The sequence below is a fragment of the Chrysemys picta genome, chromosome 10, assembly GCF_011386835.1.
Source record: "Chrysemys picta bellii isolate R12L10 chromosome 10, ASM1138683v2, whole genome shotgun sequence".
Classification (NCBI taxonomy): domain Eukaryota; kingdom Metazoa; phylum Chordata; order Testudines; family Emydidae; genus Chrysemys; species Chrysemys picta.
In genome coordinates this window covers 3,408,315-3,431,460 of record NC_088800.1, presented here as the reverse complement: position 1 = coordinate 3,431,460, position 23,146 = coordinate 3,408,315, and the positions used below count along the sequence as shown (strand labels likewise).

The 23,146-nt window shown below is 44.1% G+C and overlaps 1 protein-coding gene and 1 long non-coding RNA gene across 14 annotated transcripts in view; one reads left to right on the top strand and one right to left on the bottom strand.

The window, feature by feature from the left end:
• Positions 1 to 789: 789 nt before the first annotated feature.
• Positions 790 to 23,146, top strand: part of PAQR5 (progestin and adipoQ receptor family member 5) — a 36,400-nt gene continuing 14,043 nt past the window's right edge. For 2 of the 13 annotated variants that reach the window (XM_005300696.5, XM_024107208.3), the window contains exons 1-5: positions 6,500 to 6,731; positions 16,084 to 16,309; positions 18,490 to 18,617; positions 18,935 to 19,140; positions 22,207 to 22,333. In XM_005300696.5, coding sequence (XP_005300753.1) covers positions 16,259 to 16,309; positions 18,490 to 18,617; positions 18,935 to 19,140; positions 22,207 to 22,333 — 512 coding nt within the window. In that variant the 5' untranslated portion in view covers positions 6,500 to 6,731; positions 16,084 to 16,258. The other 11 variants (XM_065559133.1, XM_065559139.1, XM_024107210.3 and 8 more) reach the window with 11 other exon arrangements.
• Positions 2,816 to 8,713, bottom strand: LOC103306255 (uncharacterized). The gene is made up of 2 exons (XR_509055.4): positions 8,600 to 8,713; positions 2,816 to 4,082 (listed from the first exon to the last, which is right to left on the bottom strand). It is a non-coding gene; the product is annotated as an uncharacterized LOC103306255 (long non-coding RNA).

Below are 23,146 nucleotides of genomic sequence, written 5' to 3'. Positions count from 1 at the left end.
CCCCAGCCCTCGCCGTGAGGCTGCGGCCCCCGCCCCTCCGCCCGGGGCCTGTTCTGCAGGCCTTAGGGCGAGGCATAGTGCAAGGGACCCTCTGCCAGTCATCTCGGCACTGGAGACAATCCTTCCAGGGCTGGGTCAGTTGCCTTTTTAGGGGCAGATTTTGCAAGTGCTGGGGCACAAAAGAAGCTGCACCACATCAGAGTCGTTAAGTTTAAAGGTGCAGAGTTCATGTGAATGGGTTCGTGGAATAAAAGCGCTCGCTCGCGCTCTCTGCATCCAGTGGACATCCTAGATCTAAGCGTAAGGAAAGATTGCCTAGATGATGCTGTGACGCTATCTGAGCAATTCTGACGTACAGATAACGTTTCATTCCAGTAGCAATGAGCCAGCCCAGATACTCCATTGAAAGCTAAATTCCCCCATAGCCATGGAATTTGTATTGCGTCTGAAAAGGGCTGTCACCTGAAGGTAATAGCATTGGGAGGTGTTTAACGTGTGGAAAGCCCAGGATAGTTTGCAATTTCCCCAGAGGAAATGGCTAATGACCTGAGGAAAGAGAGAGCCTAAACTCCAAGTTCTTTTGCTTTGTTCCTATTTTACAAGTACCTAGAACTTCCTGCTAACAGTTTTCTTTCGAGTCTGAATTTGACAACAGCATTGCTTTCGCAAAAACTGTAGCTAAGGTTGTGCCAAAAGTTTATCATCAACATCTGAAAACAATGTTTAACTGGTAAATTTCCACTGAATCAAAACTTGTTATACCAGTTCCTAGTTCCCAAGGCATGCCGTTGCTACCCTTCCCAGCCTCTTCTGGTTACACGAGATACTAGCTCGCTCTCCCCACACGCATGTGTGTGTCTAGTTGATTTGGAAATATGAACTGTCACAGGCACGTGACTAGACCCTGGGTATGGGATCTTTAAAAGGGTGCAATAGATCCCAGGGTAGAAAAGAGGGTCTAGTGGATAATGCACTGGAGTGGGACTCAGAAGACCTGCGTTCTATTCTCAGCTCACCCATAGAGTTTGTGTGACATTCGGCATGTCACTTAATTTTCTTTATGCCTCAGTTTCCCCTTTGGAAAAGGAGGATAATTCTTCCCTGCCTTACAAGAATGTGTAAGGAAAACAATCCGTTAATGACTGAGTTACTCATTATACAGCGGTAAGGGCTATGCAAGCGCCTAGATCTGGAACTCCCATTGAAGCCAGTGAGGAGTCTTTCTGTTACCAGCTGCGCATCTATTCATCCTTGGCAGTGCAACATGAAAAACTGCTGCTGCTCCATTAGTGGAATCATTATTTGGTGGGTCTGTGTCAACTATTGTGTAAAAATCGCCAGGAATCATTGGTAAGTGTTTAGTTGGTTTATCATGATACAGCACCAGGTTTTATTCTTTCCAGCTTGTTTGATTGGCCGTGGTAGAATAGATGGAAGTAGGTTACATAAATCTTCACCTAAATTTTCAGAGAGAGGAGAAGTCGAATCAGAGAGCTACCTACAACTTGAGCAGATAAATCGATTCAGAGGGTCTGTCTACACAGGAAAAAAAACCCCGCAGCACCACATTGGGCCAACTGACTTGGGCTCAGGCCGCAAGGCTAAAAATAGTGTAAGCACTTGGCTTGGAGCCAGGGCTCTGACACTCCACCAAGGGTCTCAGAGCCTGGGCTGCAGCCCAAACCTCAACGTCTCCCCAGCTGTTTTCGGCCCTGCAGTTCGGCCCTGAGACTCGGTGCCAGGGGTTTCTATTGCAGTGCAGATGGACCCACAGATTTCAAGGCCAGAAGGGGCTGTTGTGATCATCTAGTCTGACCTCCTGCATGACACAGGTCAAAGACCTGCCCCACAATAACGAATGGATAACACCTGTTCCGTGTCCCTTTCCGTGTAGTTCTCATCTGGTTCAGAAATACGGTGCGTATGTTTATCAGCTCCCAGGGCACAGACTAGATTCGGCGTAACTATGTGCAACATCATTTATCCCGTGCCTGCATGAGAGGGAAGTGGACTCGGAGCATGTTTTACCTAGGGGGCTCTCCTGGCCGTGTCTGGGAGAGTCCAGTCTGCTGATATTAAAATGTGATTGCACAGGTGATGGCTTCCGGGACGTTGCGCCCTTCCCTGTAAGGCATGGAGCGCCCCCAGTTTCAAGCTGCAGCTGTGGGGCAAAAGACCCGGAGGTCTGATGAATGGTCAGGAAATGGTTCAGAGGAGAGCATGGCTGAACATAGACAGAAGTACAGGAAATGGATTTGACATATACAGTCCACACTGACCGCAAGGAGCAGGCAGAAAGCCAGCGTCTTTGCTTTGCTCTCCGCATTCTTGGGCGATCTAACTTGGGGCTCAAGAATATAAAGCGCTTACGAAGCTGGGCCCCAATCCTGCTCCCACTGAGTGAAGTGAATGGCAGCGTCCCCACTGGCTCTCCTGGGAGTAGACCTGTGGGCTCTGAACCACAGCTGCATGCAGAGGCGTTGGCCAAATGTCCAGTTCACCAATGACGTGTTTACCCATCAATTTGCTTCCTAGCAAATCAGTATTTTGTGCCAACTTGCTGGCCAATGGGGGAAAAAAATGCATCGGCTTTGTGCAGCCGAAGAGCATCTCGTTGTTCTCTGGGACCGTGTTCCAGAATCCGAGGATGTTGTGGTGTAATGTTGGGGGTGTGTGTCATGGGGGATGAACTGAGTTTGTTAATCCAAATAAATCAGCTGTTTAAGGATTGTACCAAAAGGAGGCCCACGCCTGACCTTTATCCAGAGACATCCGTCTGTCTAATGGGATCGATGACTCACCTCCAGTTGGAAAATTCATTTCCCAGGGTTTTGAAAAAAAATGCTTTACGTGACTGTGTAACTTGGCCAGGATCCTGTCAGGTTGTGTCACGAGGCCTTCAGTTGCTTCACAGACCAGATTTACAGCCTGGCATCTGCTTTTGCATGCTTACTGTTTCCATGTAGTGGAAACTACCTCCACTGATTTCTCAGCAGTTGGGGTTTTCTGTGCCCTCGGTGCAAGGTGTGGGTGCAACATTAACCGCATAATGGGCCGGATTCTGCATTCTTTCCCTATACCCACTCCAGTTGCCTTTCCTGGGTACTGATCTGCTGCGCTGCACGTACTTCCCCAATGCTGAGCTAACAATAAGCACCTTGGAGACACACCCAGTTCTCAATGTTTGACTGGTGGAGCATTTGGTATGTCTGGAATTTTTTTTTTTCATTTATTCTTGATAAGCAAAGGCGAGCGTTCACTGCTGTGATTTACCAAGCTTCTTCAATCGCTCCGTGATACCAACGCTGGTCGTGTTGTAGTCACACAGCTGGAAATCCGAGGGTTTTGCCTTTTCTGATATGAGTATTGGGAGTCATGTGGGAGCCAGTCCTGTTAGCTGTGGATGCAGTCAGCAGTTGTCGGCACTAGACTGGGCCAAGGTGTAAGTATTAGCACGAAATGGTTTGTACGAATAACTGTAACAATGGGGGATTGTTTGTAAATTGTGCATTTGGACTATTTGTAGTGTCGCTGGTCACGTGACATTTGGTTCTGCTCCCTGAGTGGATGACAAATTTTTTAAGAGGACAACATCAAATGCCAAAAAACGTGCTTCTGGCATGAATGTGCGAAACTTACAGAGCTCAGGAAACGTTTTCTGAAAGTTTCAGGGATCACCTGAATGTTCAGAAATACCCACCAGCATGACCCCCCAAGCAGCACGGAACCGAATGTGAGCTGTTTATTGTATCCAAAGATCTGGTTTGTCATGATTTTACTAGACCTAGGTCATCAATATGACAGAGGCCTTTAGCAGGAGGTCTGGAATACTTAGCTAGCTAATCTTCAGTGTGATTTCTTATACAAATTCAGAGCCAGCAAGACCCTGAAGAATATTGCTTTTTGTTTTTGCATGGTACACGCTGGTACCAATAATGTTGTTTATTGCATTGTCCTCAGCACTTTGCTGGCATTGTATCTGAAATTGCTGCTTTGTGCGGATAACTTTATAGTCCAACTGAAGGAAATGACGCTGAAAAGAGATTGCAGAACAGATGCGATGCAGGCTTGTATATTTCAGTCTGAGGTTAAAAAGAAAAAGGTTTTAAAAGAAGCAGTAAGAACACTAGGTAATTCTCAGCCAAGGAAAAGCTAGGATTAAAATTCTGGAGCTGGGAAAGGGAGGGTTAACATGCCCAGACTTTAAATTTATGTCAAGATTCTTTTTCCCCCTTGTGATTAAAACCTGGGATATTGTTGCATATTCATGAGGCCTGATTTAAAATGACCATTATTTCTGCTCTTCGTGATCTGTGAATAATGCATTGTGCCTCGATATAGTTTTTTAACTACTTACTAATACTAGAGTAATGACCTTGTGTCACACTTCAGTGATTCAAGGCTCTTAGTCTGTTGTTATATTCAAATATTGTGAAATATGTTACTCATGGCTGTGAGGGCTAAAGTAAATATAGGGGCCTTATCAGAGAGAAGAAGAAGAATATGCTTGGTTTGCATACAGTAACTTTGACTAGTCAAAAGAACTGTAACCAGCAACGCTGTGAGCATGGAGGGCTAGATGGGGCAGAAGTACCAGGGACCTTGCTTTGCAGGCAGGTACCGTTCTTCCAGAGTTTCCTTGTGCACATTGGGCATATGAGCGGTTCCAGCCGTTCAGATGGGATTGGTTACTCTCCTCCCCCCTGGTGTGCTATCTCCGCCCCCTGCCCCAGGCAGTGGGGAGGGAGGCTATGACCCTGCCTCCTGCCCACCCTTTTTTGCCCCATCCATCTCTTTTCTGGCATTTTATGTTTATCTTTTTTAAGGGCCTGATCCTGTCCCATTAAAGTCACAGGAAGTTTTGCCATTTATTTCTATAGGAGCAGGGTCGAGGCCGGACTGTGTGGTTTTACTCCAAGGAACCGTGATGGGAGATCTCCTATCGATTGCGTCTCAGTGGCTCAAGCACAAGTAGGCGCAGTTTCCACATCAAATGATGATTTGGATTATTCCCCACCCCACCCCCAACTGCCGGCTCTGCAGACCCCACGCCGGCTCTGAGACGCAAGCTGGGGGCTCTGGTTCACCTGCCGTTGGGACCTGTCAAAGAAGGATGTTGAGGCTGGTGCCTAGTTAACAATTTTGTTGATGGTGCGTGAGCCAGAATCAGGGCTGCCAACAGTCCCTAATTACAAGAGACTTCTCTGTACAAGAAGTTCGGGAGTTGCTAAGTGGTGCAAAGAGCAGCAAGAAATGCTGGCGAATGCACGCGTCTCTGGCTTCTTCTTATTAATCATAGTGGTGAGGATAGGCAGCCCTAGAACAGAATCTAGCTCACTCTCCCGTGGCTGCCTGGGGGATAAAACAAGCTGTTGTGACTCAAAAAGTGAGGGAGCCGGTCTGTTGAGTAAGAAGGGAGGAGGGATAGCTCAGTGGTTTGCGCATTGGCCTGCTAAACCCAGGGTTGTGAGTTCAATCCTTGAGGGGGCCACTTAGGGATCTGGGGCAAAAATCAGTACTTGGTCTTGCTAGTGAAGGCAGGGGGCTGGACTCGATGATCTTTCGAGGTCCCTCCCAGTTCTATGAGATAGGGATATCTGCATATATAAGGTGCCATTTTCACATGGTCACTTTCCTGCCCATAACTGCACTTTTAAGCAATCCCCGTTTTGTAACCTCTTTGGATGTTACCAAAGAGAGCCGTGACCATGTGCTGCCCTGTGTTCCCCTCCCTGCTGTTCTCGGGAAACGTAGTCTTCCGTGCAAAGGGACAATTTAGGCTCTGGTTGATCCCAGCAGCTGAGTTTGTCGTAAGCACGTTTGAATTCAAAATGGATGATTTCCGTTTGACCAGTTTTTGAGATACGCAGGGCTCTTTCCCCCAGCCTTTCTGTTTGAATGATGATCACAATGGGACAGATTCTGCCCCTCTTACTCACCCTGAACAGTCCCTTACTCCACAACTAGCACCACTGAAATCTGTGGAACTACGTGTGAAGTATGGTGTGATTCGGGTATAGATGTGGCGGGATTGGGCCCAATATTACCATCTGTTTCTATAGTATTTGATTTCTTAAAGCTCTTTGACATGAATGATTTAAGATTTCCAGACCCTTGAAGGCAGGCAGGCAGGCGTGTGTTTTTATCTCCCTTTCATAGGTGGGGAAACTGAGGGACAGAGAGGTAGGACTTGGGACACTAAAGAGGCCTGTGGGTTTATACACTATGTACCTGTATTCTGCTTCCTGTAGGTCTCAGTAAACTGAATCCAGAACAGAATCTGATATTATTTTGGACTCAGTTATTTCCAATACAATGTGAGTCAGAATGAATTTGCTCCTAATCCCAGGGAGCGGCATACATGCTGAACCGCCGTCCCCTGCCCTGTGCCAGCATGCTAATGTGTATGTACTGCCTGGCCAAGTGGCTGCTGTAAGCATATCTCACTCCGAGCCTCTCTGCTTCGGTTGCCCTGCCCTTAAGAGGTCAACAGGTTGGTTTTGTTTCTTTTGCAAACCTGTCAGCCCACTTACTCTGACTGGGCTGCTGTCTACACGCCAGCTCAGCCCCAAACAATTCTGCTACTTACCACATTTCTAGCACAGGGCTGAGCTGTGCATTTTCCATTGTACAAAGAAGAATAGTACTGACATCCTGGTGCTGAGGGGGCTGCCAGCTCCTCTGGTTAGTAGGGCATCAGCAAGTGCATCCCGGCTCCCAGAGGCAGAGATGTAAGTACAGTGCATATTTGCTTCCCAGCAGCAGTTCTGGGTTTTATGCAGCTTTTTGGAGGATTGTTTATGTTGCTTGTAGTGAAATATACTGAATTTTTATATAAGAAATGCAAACAGCACTTTGACTGTAACTAGGCGTGGAAGGATGAGATTGGTAAATGTTGATTTCACTGTACACACAGAAACCAACGAAAAATATTTCCATTGAAAATAATCCACATTTACAGCTAGACAAAGTAAGAAAAATGCTGCATGAGTACTTATCCGAGTTTAATGCCAGGATAGTTCCTTTGTATATTTTGACATGTGATATTGGGAAGTTGTGTTTTAACGGTTATAAAGCTTTAACTTTTTGAATATCCACATTTATCGTTAAACAATAATTGTTTAACCCCCCTTGTCTGACCACCCCATAATTTCACACAACTGTGAAAATGTAAATAAACAAAAAAATGCTTAAAACCCATAGTTTTACACAACTGCGAAAATTTAACTTTAAAAATAACTTTAAAAATAAACCTCAATATTATCTGTCAAAATTATTTTTAAAAAATCAAATTCTGCCAAGCCCAACTATATGCAATCTGCAAGAGAAAGTTTGAACTTTCTCATGCCCACACTATATATATATATATATATATATATATATATATATATATATATATATATATATATATATATATACACACAGAGAGAGAGAGAGAACGAACAATGGAAAATTAGTATGTATTTTGTGTCATAAGAACAATTCATTTATTTTAAGAAGTTGCTTCCTTCGTGCATGCATACTGTAACAATAATATCTTAAGTGTATAATACCATTTGCGCTGTTATTCCAAAACACTTTACAAGCAGACATATACGCCACTGAAATGCAGCCATCTCTGGGGTGCAGTAGAAATCTGATCACCCTGGATTCAACAAAGCACCTAAGCACATGCTTAAGTCTGCTTGAAAGTGACTTCAATGGGACTTAAGCAAACACTTAAAACTTTTTCTTTGTGTTTAAATGCTTTGCTGTGTTTGGCCCTAAACAAGTAATAAATGATATAACAAATCTATTTTAAATTCCTCACCGTTCTGCCTACAAGGTTTTGGCATTTCTTATGTTGTTACCTTTAGTGGTGATTATGCGGGATGGCACTGGTTTTATAGTTTAACAATTCTCTCTTGTGCTGTACAGAGTAAATCATAAAAGTTAATAATTAACAGCTAAAATATTTCTCTTGAATTTAAATCATCCTGTGTGCACTGTTGTATTTTAACTCTGATTGTGTCTGCCATGCAGCCAGTGCTAATAAATGTAACTATAGAAACTCTACAATGAAAGGTTGTGCTTCAGGCAGACCTGTTTACCCTACGCCCATATTTCCCTGAATAAAAGCACGCCCTTGTAGAAGAGAGGTGATTCTATCGGGGAATGTCAGGGCTTCTCATTTACAGAAACCCATCTTGAAAAACTGGAAGTTAAACTGTCAGGCTGAAATATTCCTGTGTAAACTTAACAGCAAAAGAACGGCTGGCTCCTGCCCTTGGAGATGTGGGTGTGCACTGTATGTAGTGTGTTTTGTAAAAAATCTACTCGGCATGTGTGGACATATGCTTTGCTGAGTTTGCAGGATAAGCAGGGAGACGCTCCTCTGTATTCAAGCTTCAAAGCCAAATTTGGACCAGGACCTTGAAGCCCTTAGGTGCATGTTGCTCCCATGGAACTCAATGGGGAGTAACATGAGGCTCGGACAAGGGGAAGTTGTGTTAAAGGGAATCGGACAAACCGTGAGAAAGTTTGTGTCTCTGTTTTTGGGGAGAGAGGTCATAACTTTTACAAAGAACTCTCTATCCTCGCGACTGCATGCAGCACTCACCTGCATGTGCACCTCACCACCCTTCATACGCCACTTTCTGGCTGCTTGTTACTGTTTCCCTTATTCAAATGAGTGCAGCGTCCAGGAGTGCAAGTAGGGTGGTACCCTCCAGTGCGCAGTACCGGCTAGAGATTGTTAGTAGGTACGGGTACCGGAAAGACTTGGGGGGAGGGGCTGCACTCTGCTCCTTAAAGGAGCAGAACACAGCTAGGGAGGATGTTCATTCTTTATATGGCTTTAACAGCACAATACATAGGCTAACAAAGGCTTTGTTTAAGTTTGTTAGCCTATGTATTGTGCTGTTATGTTGGTCAGGAGTCCTCAAGAGCGGAGACATGGGGGGGACGGAAGGTCTTTAAACAGTGTTTTTATTCTGTTTCTCCCCATTGGTCTGAATTATCCGTGACATCCATACTGCATCACATCAAGTCCAAATCATTAGAGGAATGCCTCTGCTTGCACTGACCAGAGGATGTTTGGATTCCGATGTTGGCCCAGTTCTGCAGCCTCATGGGAATCCGGTCTTGTCCCCAGTGTACGTAGAATTCTTCTCTGCAGCCAAACTAGTCTAACGGCTTGTCTACACTGCCACTTACAGCTCTGAAACTTTCCTCACTCAGGGGTGTGAAAAAACACCCCTCCCCTGAGAGATGCAGGTTTCAGAGCTGCAAAGTGGCAGTGTAGATAGTGCTCCCAGTGCTGGTAGCTATTCCCCTCATGGGGTTGGGTTTTTTTTTTTACAGCACTGGAAGAGCTCTCCCATTTTGTTAACTGGCACTGAAGCAGCAAAACGAAGAAAACAAATGCCTCATTTTCCAGCTTTGTGGGTGAGAGAACTATAAGTGAAGATTATAATGCCGGACACTGACGGCCTTAAACCAGCTGCCTCAGGAATCTGCCAAGAACTTTGCTGAAAATATGTTCCTCATCTTAGCAACGGAGCTAAGACTTATCAGACATCTGCCCACCTTTATTCAAATGAAGCTTCTTCTGATCTGACAGCTCAGGCATTGTCAGTTTCATCCAGAACAATTTACAAACTTGGAACCTAATCCTGTAAACCCTTAATCATTTGATCAATCCCATTGAAGACAGTGGGATTATTTGCATGACTATGGGCCACTCTTGTGGACTTGTACGTGTTTCAGGAGTCTGCTCCTATTAAGGAAGTTGAATCCCCCATTGAAATGCAGTGTTTGGGTACAATACCATAAAGCAGTTTAGGATACAGTTCTACTTCAAATTTGTCTTTTAGTAAGTCATACATATGCTGAAATGGCTCCTCACCCAACTCCTCTATTCCATATAAACAGACTGAATACTACATATTTTGGGGGAAAGTGAGTAGTTAAGCACGCTGATGTTTATATATATATATATAAACACGTCACGTCACGTCCCCCCCCATGTCCCTCCCATGAGTCGAGTTCCAGGAAGAAATGATTTCTACTAGCACCACTGGCAGCGTCCCAGAGGCCACAGGGGTCTTGCTATAGGAGCAGAGGGAAATGGGACTTGGTTGTCTGCCCTTGCTAGTCTTTTCATTGGTTCTAGAGTTGTGCATAGTTGACTCTGCTTTAGAGAGGGGACTATATTTCTGACACTTGAACAATGAGACCAGAAGACATTTTAGCTGTTTCAGTCGCATGTAATTAATGAGATGTATTCATATCAACACAGCTTTTTGGGTACTTTGACTCTCTCTGGTCAGCAGTGAATGTCAGCTCATAGGGCGAACAGGCAAGCTAGTGGTGCACAAGGGAGAACGGTTTGCCATGACGAAATCAAGGCTGGAAATGAGATGGTTCCCAGCTATCGGAGGAATGACGTTTTGGAACAGCCTCCCATTAGCCCTAACACAGGCAAACAAACGAACTAGTTTGAAGATGGAGCTTGATAAATTTCAGAAGGGAATTCTATGAGGGGGCTGCCTGGAAAAGTACAGGCCTGGACATGGTGACCCAGGAGGTCCCTTCCAATCCTATGTAAATTTGTAATATATTGATTCACAACACAGTAATTCACTAGCAAGGGCATATTGCTCATCCAGGACACGTTTCTGAAATGTACTATCAGCTGCTCTTAGATACACCACTACCTCGATATAACGTGAATTTGGCTATAACGCGGTAAAGCAGCGCTCCGGGGGGCAGGGCTGCGCACTCTGGTGGATCAAAGCAAGTTCGATATAACGTGGTTTCACCTATAACGCGGTAAGAATTTTTGGCTCCCAAGGACAGCGTTCTATCGAGGTAGAGGTGTACTACACTGATGGATGCCAATACAAGAACCTAGATACACAGACAGAGAGTCAGTGACTAGTCATTTGTATGCCCGATTACCCGATTTGCAATCGTGGTAACCCAGCGAATCAGATACTCGGTTTTGTCTGAGACTAAAAATATGGGTCGGGTGCTGATTGATGATCCAACATGTTGAGCAGCTCACATGACTTTTCCAGTTTCTCTAAAATAAGAGTTTGTATTTTTTCTGTCCCAGGGCTCCCTTCAGTTGTGTTCATAGCAAATGTGTTCTGGCAAAGGATAGGAACGGGTAGAGCTTGTTCCAGACCTTGAGAGTCTGGGTGAGCACTGGAGGGCCCAGTTCTGTATGGAGGGAATGCTTTCAATGGGGATTTGGAGCATTCCCCCACGGGATTCGGCCCATCGCTTGTACTGCAGTGAGAAAAATGCTTAACTATAAAGGGGACCTTAACAGACCAGACCCTGCATGTAACAAGACAAAAATCTGAGCCTGTGGGACCCCAGTTGTAAATCTGAAAGAAATAAAGTAATTACAGATCATGGAAAAAATCAGACGTGTAAACTTCAAAAGCATTTCTGATTGTTTTCATGTCACGTGTTACATTTCTGGGATATGGTCATTTTCTTCTTTTAAAATAGATGAGTGAACATCTAACCCTTTTTCCTGGGAAGTAGCTTTGCACGGAGGACTCCCATTATGCAAGTATCAGAGGGGTAGCCGTGTTAGTCTGAATCTGTAAAAAGCAACAGAGGGTCCTGTGGCACCTTTGAGACTAACAGAAGTATTGGGAGCATAAGCTTTCGTGGGTAAGAACCTCACTTCTTCAGATGCAAGTAATGGAAATCTCCAGAGGCAGGTATAAATCCGTATGGAGATAACGAGGTTAGTTCAATCAGGGAGGGTGAGGTGCTACTTGCATCTGAAGAAGTGAGGTTCTTATCCACAAAAGCTTATGCTCCCAATACTTCTGTTAGTCTCAAAGGTGCCACAGGACCCTCTGTTCCCATTATGCAGTGCAGCTCGGGAGTTGCACAGCCACAAACTGTGTTTAATAGTGTTGGAAGGATGGATATGAGAGAGTGAGGCAAACTCTAATGATAAGGTGTGGGGCATTTGCAGGAAAATAAAAGGGGAGTGTGTTTACTTCTCTGGGTAGAGAATAATTGTAGGGTGGAAAAGGATATCAAAGGCTTTGCTTGATCTGGAGTTTTTCGACCACTGGTGCTGTGTGTCTACATTTAAAGTCTGATCCTGTACTGGGCTGATGCCCCATAGTTCTTAGGGAAGTTGTGACGGGGACGTTATGCACAAGAGAAAAGGGGAAGATGGAATAATTGGGCTGTCTGTCACAAGAAGTGTGTATTGCTATAGAAAATAATGAAACTGCCATTTTCCAATCTAAGTTTGTGGTGCCAGTTTCTGTCACTTGGATAATACTGTTTTAAATATTGTCCAGGCACTGCGATTGGTATGTGGCTACGTTAGTAACACTTGGCTACAGGCCTAATGGAAGGCGAGGCAAGCTGATAAAATATACGTTTGGATACTCACCCTTAAATGACCCTTCTCCACAATCTTTGACTACACAGTAGGACATGTTCAGGCTGTAAGAAGTCTGGGGACCTGGAGCTAGAAAGCCTGCTGATTCAACTCCGCAAAAAGAACAGGAGGACTTGTGGCACCTTAGAGACTAACAAATTTATTAGAGCATAAGCTTTCGTGGACTACAGCCCACTTCTTCGGATGCATCCCCACTTTGAACTTTAGGGTACAAATGTAGGGGCCTGCATGAAAACTTCTAAGCTTAACTACCAGCTTAGCCCTGGTCCGCTGCCACCATTTCCAATGGATTCCCTCCCTGGGAAGCCTTGAAAAACCTTCACCAATTCCCTGGTGAATACAGATCCAAACCCCTTGGATCTTAAAACAAGGAGAAATTAACCATCCCCCCTCCTTCCTCCCACCAACTCCTGGTGAATACAGATCCAAACCCCTTGGATCTTAAAACAAGGAGAAATTAACCATCCCCCCTCCTTCCTCCCACCAACTCCTGGTGAATACAGATCCAACCCCCTTGGATCTAAAACAAGGAGAAATTAACCATTCCCCTCCTTCCTCCCATCAACTCCTGGTGAATCAAGATCCAAACTCCTTGGATCTTAAAACAAGGAAAAATCAATCAGGTTCTTAAAAAGAAGGCTTTTAATTAAAGAAAAAGGTAAAAATCATCTCTGTAAAATCAGTATGGAAATTAACCTTACAGGGTAATCAAACTTAAAGAGCTCAGAGGACTCCCCTCTAGTCTTAGGTTCAAAGATTCAACTCCAGCAGCCTGCAATACGTTAGCACAGAGCATGGAAATAGGGCTCTGCAGTTGCATGCTGTGAGAAGTGGTCAAAAAAGGAAAGAAACTTGGGATTAGAACCCAGGAGTCCTGAGTCTGCGCCTCTAACAACTGCAGACTATTGTAACACCCACCCTTTATCCTTCTGCATTTTCCGACATCAGGAGTGCAGCTTGGCTCCTTTTGGCTGCTGTAGAAGCCAGCAGCTTGTGTCTCTTACCCAGGACCTATTCCAACACATCTGGGCCCCCCTGCCAGGGCATTCAAGCTAGCCTTTAGCTGCCAATGCCCAGGATTCAGCATCTGTCAGTCTCCCACACACCTCCCAACCTCCTCGGCAATGCCAGCTGGGGCCAGAGGGCCGGACAGACGGAGTTTTACTGTTAGGGAAAGTTGCCAGTAGGGGCTGAGATAAAGGGGGAGACATACTGATTTCCCAGGGGCTGCATGTTATTAACACCACTAAGCTGTCACTAGGCATGGAGGAGTTTGTACTCCACACCTTGTGGCATTGGACTGGGAGCAATAAGCACTTAAACTAGTATTTTGGCTGATACTGGCTGGAAGGAGGAGGGGCTCCCATGCCTGAGACTACCCCAAACAGCTGCAGGTTTGGCACATTGCCTGGATCCCCCCCATCTCCCCACTCCTTTAAGGAGAGCCCGCCTGCCCCTCATCTCCCCTCCCCAGTCTATTGATGTCCAAGGACATAGCTGAGCAGAGACCATCTGCGTGGTAGCACAGTACTGCACATGGAAGGCTGGTCCTCTTGCCACTTTGCTGGTTCTCTCTTGAGTGATTTTTGTGTGTGATGATAAATGGAAATTTCAGACACCGCTAGATGGAGCATTAAGGCAATAATGCCACTCGTGCTGCGTATTCCCCTTGACACCCAGTTGTAACGGGAACCCCCCGCAGAAGAATATGGGAAACAAGTGACATTCTGCAAAGGGGCCAGTCCTGCCTGGAATGGAGCACACGTCAATGCCGATGGGAGCTTTCAGTGTGGGTTGATTGGCTGCATCAGGCCCCAGAATGTCAATTCAAGTGGGCATCTGAGCTGCCACCCAATATTTCCATCGACGGTGGGGAGTTTGAACCCCCATGACAGAATAGGCAGGGCCCAAACTAGACTTGGGTAAAAATTTTCATGAGACTTGGTTTTTTTTTTTTCCACCAAAAAATGCAGTTGTGGGGTGACCAAAAAAATCTGCGAATTCAAAAAAAAAAAAAAAAAGGGGGGGGGGGGGCCAAAAAGTTTCAGAAATGTTCCAGAGTGAAACATTTTGATTTTTTGTTTTGGAAAGATGTTCCAATTTTGAATTTCCCTAAATTTATGTTTTAAAACCCATCAGAATGAAAGAAAATGAAATTATTAAAAAATTTTAATTTTGCCAGGAAATCAGAGACGTTTTCATTTTGGTGTGATCCATAACACTTTTTTTCTCTGTTTTTTTTCAGCTCGGCCACCAAACTGAAATACTGGTTATTCGCTCAGCTCTAGCCCAAACTTACAGGTCTCCCAAGGTCCACATAGGCATAAGAACGGCCAGACAGGGCCAGACCAATGCTCCATCTAGCCCAGATCCTGTCTTCCGACAGTGGCCAATGCCAGGTGCCCCAGAGGGAATGAACAGAACAGGGAATCACCAAGTGATCCATTCCCTGTTGCTCATTCCCAGCTTCTGGCAAACAGAGGCTAGGGACATCATCTCTGCCCTTCCTGGCTAATAGCCATTGATGGACCTATCCTCCATGAATTTATCTAGTTGTTTTTTTTAACCCTGTTATAATCTTGGCCTTCACAACATCCTCTGGCAATGAGTTCCACAGGTTGACTGTGTGAACAAGTACTTACTTTTGTTTGTTTTAAACCTGCTGCCTGTTAATTTCATTTGGTGACCCCTAGTTCTTATGTTATGTGTTGTGAGAAGGAATAAATAACACTTTCTCCACACCAAACATGATTTTATAGACCTCTATCATATGCCCCCTTAGTCGTTTCTTTTCCAAGATGAAAAGTCCCAGTCTTGTTCATCTCTCCTCATACGGAAGCTGTTCCATACCCCTAATAATTTTTGTTGCTCTTTTGTGTACCTTTTCCAATTCCAATATATCTGGGATGACCACATCTGCACGCAGTGTTCAAGGCAGAGATCCAATACCTCTACCCTGTTTCCCACCCCTGTGCCAGTGCTGTAGAGGCCTGCCGATTGGCCCATATTGCAGGGATTTCACTCGCTTGCAGGGGATCTGTGTTACACAACATCCTGCTTTCCTCCTTGGAGACCCCTGGTAGTTTCCAGAGGGCTGGGGTCTCAAAGTACCACTGGGCCTAGCCTGGTAGTACCTCAGCCAATGAAGAGGCTTCCCTGGGATTAGGAGGAAGGGCATTGCCATGGAGACGCCGTTCTCCTTTCTGTGCCTCAAAGCTGGTTCTTCCAGCTCTGGGTACCCTCTGCTCTCAAAAGCCGTGGGACCCGACCAAGCCCTGAGTAAGGTCTGCAGCATCTGGTGCTGAGTTCCGAGTCTCTCTATGTACTCATTCCCTCGTGCAAAAGGTCATCACAGAGCATAGGTTTCACGTCTGCCCATTTTGATGGCCTACGTGCGACATACTCTGTGCATAGGCTTTGCACAGGGGTGAATGTCACTGTCTTGCCTTCCACATCACACCCGCCTTCACTAAACCCAAGAATCCCAAACTGGCACCCTAACTTGGTATAGAAACAGAAAAGAGAGCAGCTGATAGGAATGTGACACAAGCTAGAACTGCCAATGACGGTTTGAATCCCGTTACCTGGCCCGGGGCCCTATCCTTGTTTGTTTCTCTTACATAGCAATCTCCCTTGTGTTGTTCTCTTGCTCTCCCTAGCACCCAAGCGCTTGGGGGTCTTGGCAACAAGCCGGGAGAGGAGACAGGAAGGTGTCGATAACGCTGAGTTTGGCCTGAGGCCATAGATGAAGACTATGTAGGAGTCTGTCTCTAAGGAGGTGAAGATTTAACAAGCATTCCAAGCCAAAATCAACACCACCTAGCCCAACACACAATGCTGAGTTGGAAGTTGCCCAAGCTACTCAGTATTAATCAAGTGCCTCAAGTAAGTAAGGTTTTGTTAAATGTATTTCCTATTTGGCTGCTGATCTGTGTGGGCTCAGTAGCCTAATAAAACTTCAGCTACAACTTCTCTTTTTAATTATAACTTTCTTCTAATGCTCTACATGGGAAGCTTTTGATTAAAGCATGTTGGCCAAACCCTACAGCCAAATCAGTGGCCCGCGACCTGGCTGGGAAAAAAAACAATTTTTGTGGAAATTTTTTGAGATGGTGAAGTTGTTTTGTTTTGTGTAATTTTTTGTTTTGAAGAGTTTGAAAGAGAGGCATTGAAAAAACAGTGCAGAGAATTTTTTTCAGCATATTTTTAATTTTTTTGATTGAAAACATTATAAAATGGTTATAAAACTTACATTCACCAAAAAACAGGTTTTTGATCAAATATTTTGATAATGATTTTCAATAATATTTTGAATTCATTTAAATACCTGTATGCACAAACACTAAAAGCAAGAATTTTTTTGTGAAAAAGAAAAAATGTTGAGTTTTGTTGCATAAAATTTTGTTTTCACAAGAAAGCTATTTATTGGATGAAAATATTTTTAGTTTAAAAAAAGTTGACTAATTATCAGGACCATTTAAAAAAAAATTGGCCTAATTATTCAGAAAGAGGTGGAGAATGAAATTTGGCCCATCTTCCCATTGGGGATAGTAGAACGATTTACAAGAAGACGACACACAGATTTGGCTTTTATCAGGAGTACTTTAGATTTAAAAGAAAAACTGAGACGACGCTGCAGTTTAATCTTGACTTGTTTTTGGTCACATCAAGGTAAAGAAAACATCTGTTCTTGCACAGGGAGGGTATTTCACTCGCTTAGGTTAGAGAATCAGAGTCAGACCCTGAATTTCAGATAAAGAAGAATCAGATTCATTTTAGGAACTGTCTGAGTATCTCAAAAGCAAGCTCAGTGCTCTGGGCTAGGCAGGGTAATGTTAGAACGAGTCACATCTAGCACGCTCTGTTATTTAAGGACACTGGGAGGATATTGAGGGGAATTATTTGCGGTAATGGGCTCATTAACGTAAGGTAAGATCTCTGTTAAAACAATAGCAGCACCCAGCTGTCTTTGTGCCACATTTATAACCCACTTCACTGAGATGCAGTTCAATTATATGTTCCTTCCTGATCTTAAAATGTTAGGAAATATAAAGTTACTGGAGACACTTGAAGTCTGTCTGGAACATTAGCTACTATGTCTTCGTGCCACATTCTGCCATCATTGCTCATGTTAAATAACACTTATCCAAACAGGAGTCCTACTGACTTCAATAGATGACTTGCTGCGTAAAGTCTAGCCTTTGGAAAGGAGACTATCGTACACTGGTGTCTGAGCTGTCTAGGTGGACATTGCTTGCTTCACTGTTATAGTGGAATGCCAGTGCTGCAGTGAGTTTTTATTTTTGGAAGAGTCTGAACTTAAAGGACAAGATTTTCAGAAACGGGTGCCCGAAGCCAGGCCCCTTAGGGTGTGTCTACACTGCATCTTGGAATGCGCCTCCCAGACCTGTGCTGGCGGGGCTTGGGCTGGGCTAGAGCCTAGCTTCCACATGCCACTGAGGGGGGACAGAGGCTAGGAGCAGTCAGCCGCTGGGGGACCAGCCATTGCCAACAGTTCTGCTGCAGGCTCGCAGGTAGAGGGTCAGCTCCTATATGCAGATGTCCTTTGAGCTCAGGGTCCTAATCAAGAATTTCCCCATGATCCTCATACTTTTGCCAGAAGCTGGGAATGGGTGACCGGGGATGGATCACTTGATGATTACCTGTTCTGTTCCTTCCCTCTGGGGCACCTGTTAGAAGACAGGATACTGGACTAGATGGATCTTTGGTCTGACCCAATATGGCCATTTTTAGGACCCTGTTTAGCAGCTATTACCTCGATTGTTCCTCACCCCCCAAGCCTATGTCCTAGAGGAGAACATGCAACCATGTTTCTGCAGCAACCCTACTGCACTGTTAACATGTGTTCGCCTTCCTTTGTAGCATGCTTTCTGAATTAATATTCTGCTCTGCAGCTTGATAAAGTTCTCCTTTTACAAGGAGATGTTTAGTGGGAGTTGAGCTGCAGGATTGGGCATCTCATGCTCCGATTCCTGTGACACACTGTGAAATATACAGACTGTACAGTCCAGCTAAACAACGCGCTTCTAATCATCCCCTTGCAGGTGTTTCGAGAGCAGGGCATCCTGTTTGGGTATCGGCATCCAAGAAGTTCTGCAGCAGACTGTCTCCTCAGTGCCTTCCAGATGACAAACGAAACACTAAATATATGGACACACTTTTTGCCTGCCTGGTACTTGAGCTGGTTTTTATTAACTGCTGTATTTTCAAATGTTTAAAATCACCCTAAGTAGATGGCTGTTGGTGATGGGGGGGCGGGGGTGACTGAAGGATTATGGGACCTGGGTGGGAAATGTTCTAATGGAGGGACAAGGAAAATATAACTGAGAACTCAAATAATAATCAATGCATTCATTGTAGTTCTGACAAAATAACAATAAATCAGTGAGGGTGAAATCCTCGAGAATGGGAGTTTTGCCACTGATTTCAATGGGGGGCAGCATTTCACTAGTAACGCACAAGGTCCTAACTCAGTATTTTGTATTTCAGGTACTTCCTATGGAAGTTGTTTGCCTTGGCCTATTCGCTGGATATCTGGAACGACGTGTATGCCTGGCCCTTTCTTGCCTACATGCTCACATGCTGTATTTATCCTTTCACATCTAGCTGTGCTCACACATTCAGTACGATGTCCATCCAGGCGAGACATATTTGTTATTTCTTTGATTATGGTGCCCTTAGTATGTACAGCTTAGGTAAGAGTCTCCAAACATTGTCTTGTTAAATATGTAACAAAATAATTGGCAACATCTTCAGAAGCATCCAAGTGACTTGGGGCCCAGATCCTGAAAGGATATCAATGGGAGCCCCTAGCTCCCATTGATATCAGTAAGAATTATGTACCTAAACACCTTTAAAGATCTGGGCCTAAGCCCCATTTTCAAAAGTGACTTTGGTATTTAGGAGCCTAAATCTAATTAAAAGTCAATGGAACATGGGCTCCTAATTCACTTTTGAAAATAGGACTTAGGCTTTTAAGTCATTTAGGCACTTTTGAAAAAGTTGCCCAATGTCTCTCTTTTTTTCTCATTCGTCTTTAATGTCTTAAGTATTTTGGGACTGCTGTGGGTGTTTTTCAGTCAATAATAATTCATGCTTTGCACCGTCCATTCAAGGATCTCAAATCACTTTATGAACATTAATGAAGTAAGGCTCACAACACCTTCATGAGGTATGGAAGTATTGTCATACCCATGTTACAGAAACTAAAGCACAGAGTTTAAATGCCTTGTCTGAAGTCACACAGGAAGTCCCGAGGCTGCTGGTATTTATGCCAGGAACTAAGAGATTGACAGCTGAAAAGTGGCTTAAAGCTACTTTTGTTCCCCCCAAGTCAAGTCCTGCATCAACCCCAGAATTGAAATCCTGCTCCACCGATTAGCAAGGGGAGATTGGAGGACCTCTTGTCCTTCACTATTGCAACATGACTGTGCTGAAGACACACCCAGGGCTTGAGACAGACAGATACACACACACTTCATCCAACTCTGATGCCTGCCGAAGTCAAAGACGTGGCTTGCTAGATACTTGTACTACCAGCCGCAGAATGTTGAAGTACAGTCCTGCATTTTAACATTTGGTAAAGACACTTTGTCTGGGAGCGCTGAAGTAAAACTGAATTTTTTCTATCATGAATCTGTGCTATGTGTTAATGGTTAATCTTGGAGGTAGAGGGGACCAAAGCGGTGGCCTGACACTATTATGGCTCTAGAGAAAGAATGCGGAGTACATACAACCCGTGTGAGAAGAGCTCTGGTTTTATTTATTGATACCATCGAGGGAGATGCAGGCCATCTCACCATTTGTGAATTAATTCCATGCTTTTTTCTACAATGGATTACACCTGCTGTTTCGGTTTGGAGTGGCCTGTGGCTTGTAAAACACGTGTCACCACCATTTTTAGATTTTGCCATTTTGCTAATGCCCAGAGTAAAAGGATGAAATCGCACGATCCAAATAGCTCCATAGCCCCCCAAAAAACTAAGTAAGGTAAATTAGACCTAACCTGCTGGTTCAGATGTTCTGCATTCCTGCAGTGCCAACATAGCATGTTTTATCTATTATCACGGGACATGTCCAGCCTCCTTTGAAGTTGCTGGTCATTCTTATCAATGCACAGTCATGCAAGGGGTTGCTGAAAGTACCCTGCTCTGAGTCAGAGTTTCCCCTCTGTGATGTGTCTAATCTGCATCTACATAAGGATCCAGAGGGACCTGGCTGTCTTGCTTATAAATCAGAGAGATCCTGACATGAAGTTACTGCCTTTGGGTTTATTTATGATATTTGTAAAGGAATGGGCCCTGTGGGATGCGTCATCTCTGTTACAAGGAAGTCATGCTGACAGCAACTGGAACGATAAAGTTATCTTCAGCACTTAATGAAATAATTCAAGCATAAATATGAATCACACTGAAGAAAGCATATACGCTGGCAACCACATAAATATAACAGAAACGTACGAACATCTCCACTGCAATTTAAAAAAAATCCATTGAAGGGTTCGATTTTGCAGTCCTGACTTAGCCCTAGCACTCACTGCTGGGGAAATGCCTGAGTTAGGACTGGTTGCAGGGTCGGGCTCTTCGTTTTTTGTAAAATACCTGAAAGGAGCAGGCTGAAGCAAACTACAATTCTGTCACTTTACAACAGGAAAAAACAAAAGGTTCTGGGCCAGATTCTTCTCTTGCTTACACTGGGGTCAATCAAGAGGAACTCCACTGAAGTTGGGGGGCAGGGATAGCTCAGTGGTTTGAGCATTGGCCTGCTAAACCCAGGGTTGAGAGTTCAATCCTTGAGGGGGCAACTTAGGAATCTGGGGCAAAAATCAATACTTGGTCCTGCTAGTGAAGGCAGGGGGCTGGACTCAATGACCTTTCAAGATCCCTTCCAGTTCTAGGAGATAGGATATTAATTTATTTATTTATTTATATTTAAGAAGTCAATGGCATTGCACAGGCATAAAACCCAATGTGAGTGAGAACAGAATCAGCCCAGGGCTACATAATTTGCCTTAATTTTTTCTACCAGAAAAAGAGGTATAAACATAGCTAGAATAGAATGTTATCAGGCTGGGCTGCCAATAAATAGGGGAATGCTATTGTACTAAGTCAATTTGTTTCTGTTCTGTGATACAGACCAGTTTCAAAGCTCTAATTAATGAAGTGTTTAACCTAGTATCTGAAATGATGAAACTTTTTTCCTTATTTTGTGTTTCACATGTGTTAAATTAAGGTCCCTAGTCCACTCGCAGACACCTCTGATCAAGTCCATGGCAGACTATCCACTATCAGAGACACAAAGGTAGGTGAAGTAATGGCTTTTACTGGACCAACTCCTCTTGGTGAGAGAGACAGACACCTCTCTCAGCAACTGAAGTTGGTCCAATAAAAGATATCACTTCAACCACCTTGTCTCTAGATCAGCACAGCTACAACAACACTACATATCCAATATCAGTCAGCTTCAAACAACAATGGACTTTTTCTGATAGTCTTGCCCCTGAATCTGGAGGGTTATTTAAAAATCAATGGTTTCATTTTCCAAGGTGCTGAAATCCTGTCCTTCCTTGCAGCTTTCTTTAATTGCAGAGGGAGCTACAAGTGCTCATCACCTCTGAAATATATCTAGGATCTGTCTACAAGAAACACAGGATAACATAGGTTTGCTTGTTTGAAACCTGCAAGATCACCAAATTACCCGAGAGGTTACTGAAGAGCACTAATAACATTCAAAACTAACCTGGGCACTGATTTTATTTTCAGGCTCTGCGATTGCTTATTCAACGTATGTTTTCCCAGAAGAATGGATCGATAGCACTTTCCATCACTGTTATGTACCCATTGCTGTGCTTAACACGGTCATTAGCACGGGTCTTTCCTGCTACTCCAGGTACAGTTACCTCCCGATTATCCCACTGTGACTGCTAAAACAGGTTTATTTACAAATGTAGCTTTGGAATATGTAACGCTGTGTGCACTGGGGAAAGGAAAGGGGAAAGGACGTTTAATTTTAGAACCATGTCATACAGGGAAGCTAGAGCATGTGAAATAACTTATCGGTAAAGCTTTATTTATAGAGTTGCTGAAAGCTAGCTTGATATCTTACTATGTTTAATATGTCTGCTTAAAGTAACTCGTTTTTTTCTTTAACTACAGTGTGCCTGATACATGGAGTAAAGAAATTTGGGCCCCTGTGCTGCAAACACTTAAGCATGGGTTTAATTTTAAGCACCCAGATAGTCCCGTTGAAGTCAAGGGGACTGCTCATGGGCATAAAGTTAGGAACGTGCGTAAGGGTTTGCAGGATTGGGGCCTCGCACCCAATTGCCTCCTTTGTAAAGGGTAATAAACATGACGTGTACTGTATGCTTACCAGGAGAAAATCATTCAAATCTAACTGCCCTGAAAATCTGACTTTATTATAAACTGAAAGTGGCCTGGCATGGAATTTGGATTTGAGCAACATTTCTAAAAACTTCCATAGTACTCAGCTAGCTTCTGGTTATGAATTACCTACCAAATCTCTGATGGAAATCCTCTTTAAAGCCTTCTTTGTAGAAGATTAATCGCTACCATTAGGATGAGACACAGTTTGCCTCTGCAACTGATAACTGATTTTTGGTTTTGGAGCTGCATGAATAGTTCAGCGTAATTAGTTTATTGTCCTTTTATTGGAGGAGTGATCCCAGTTTTTCCTATTAGC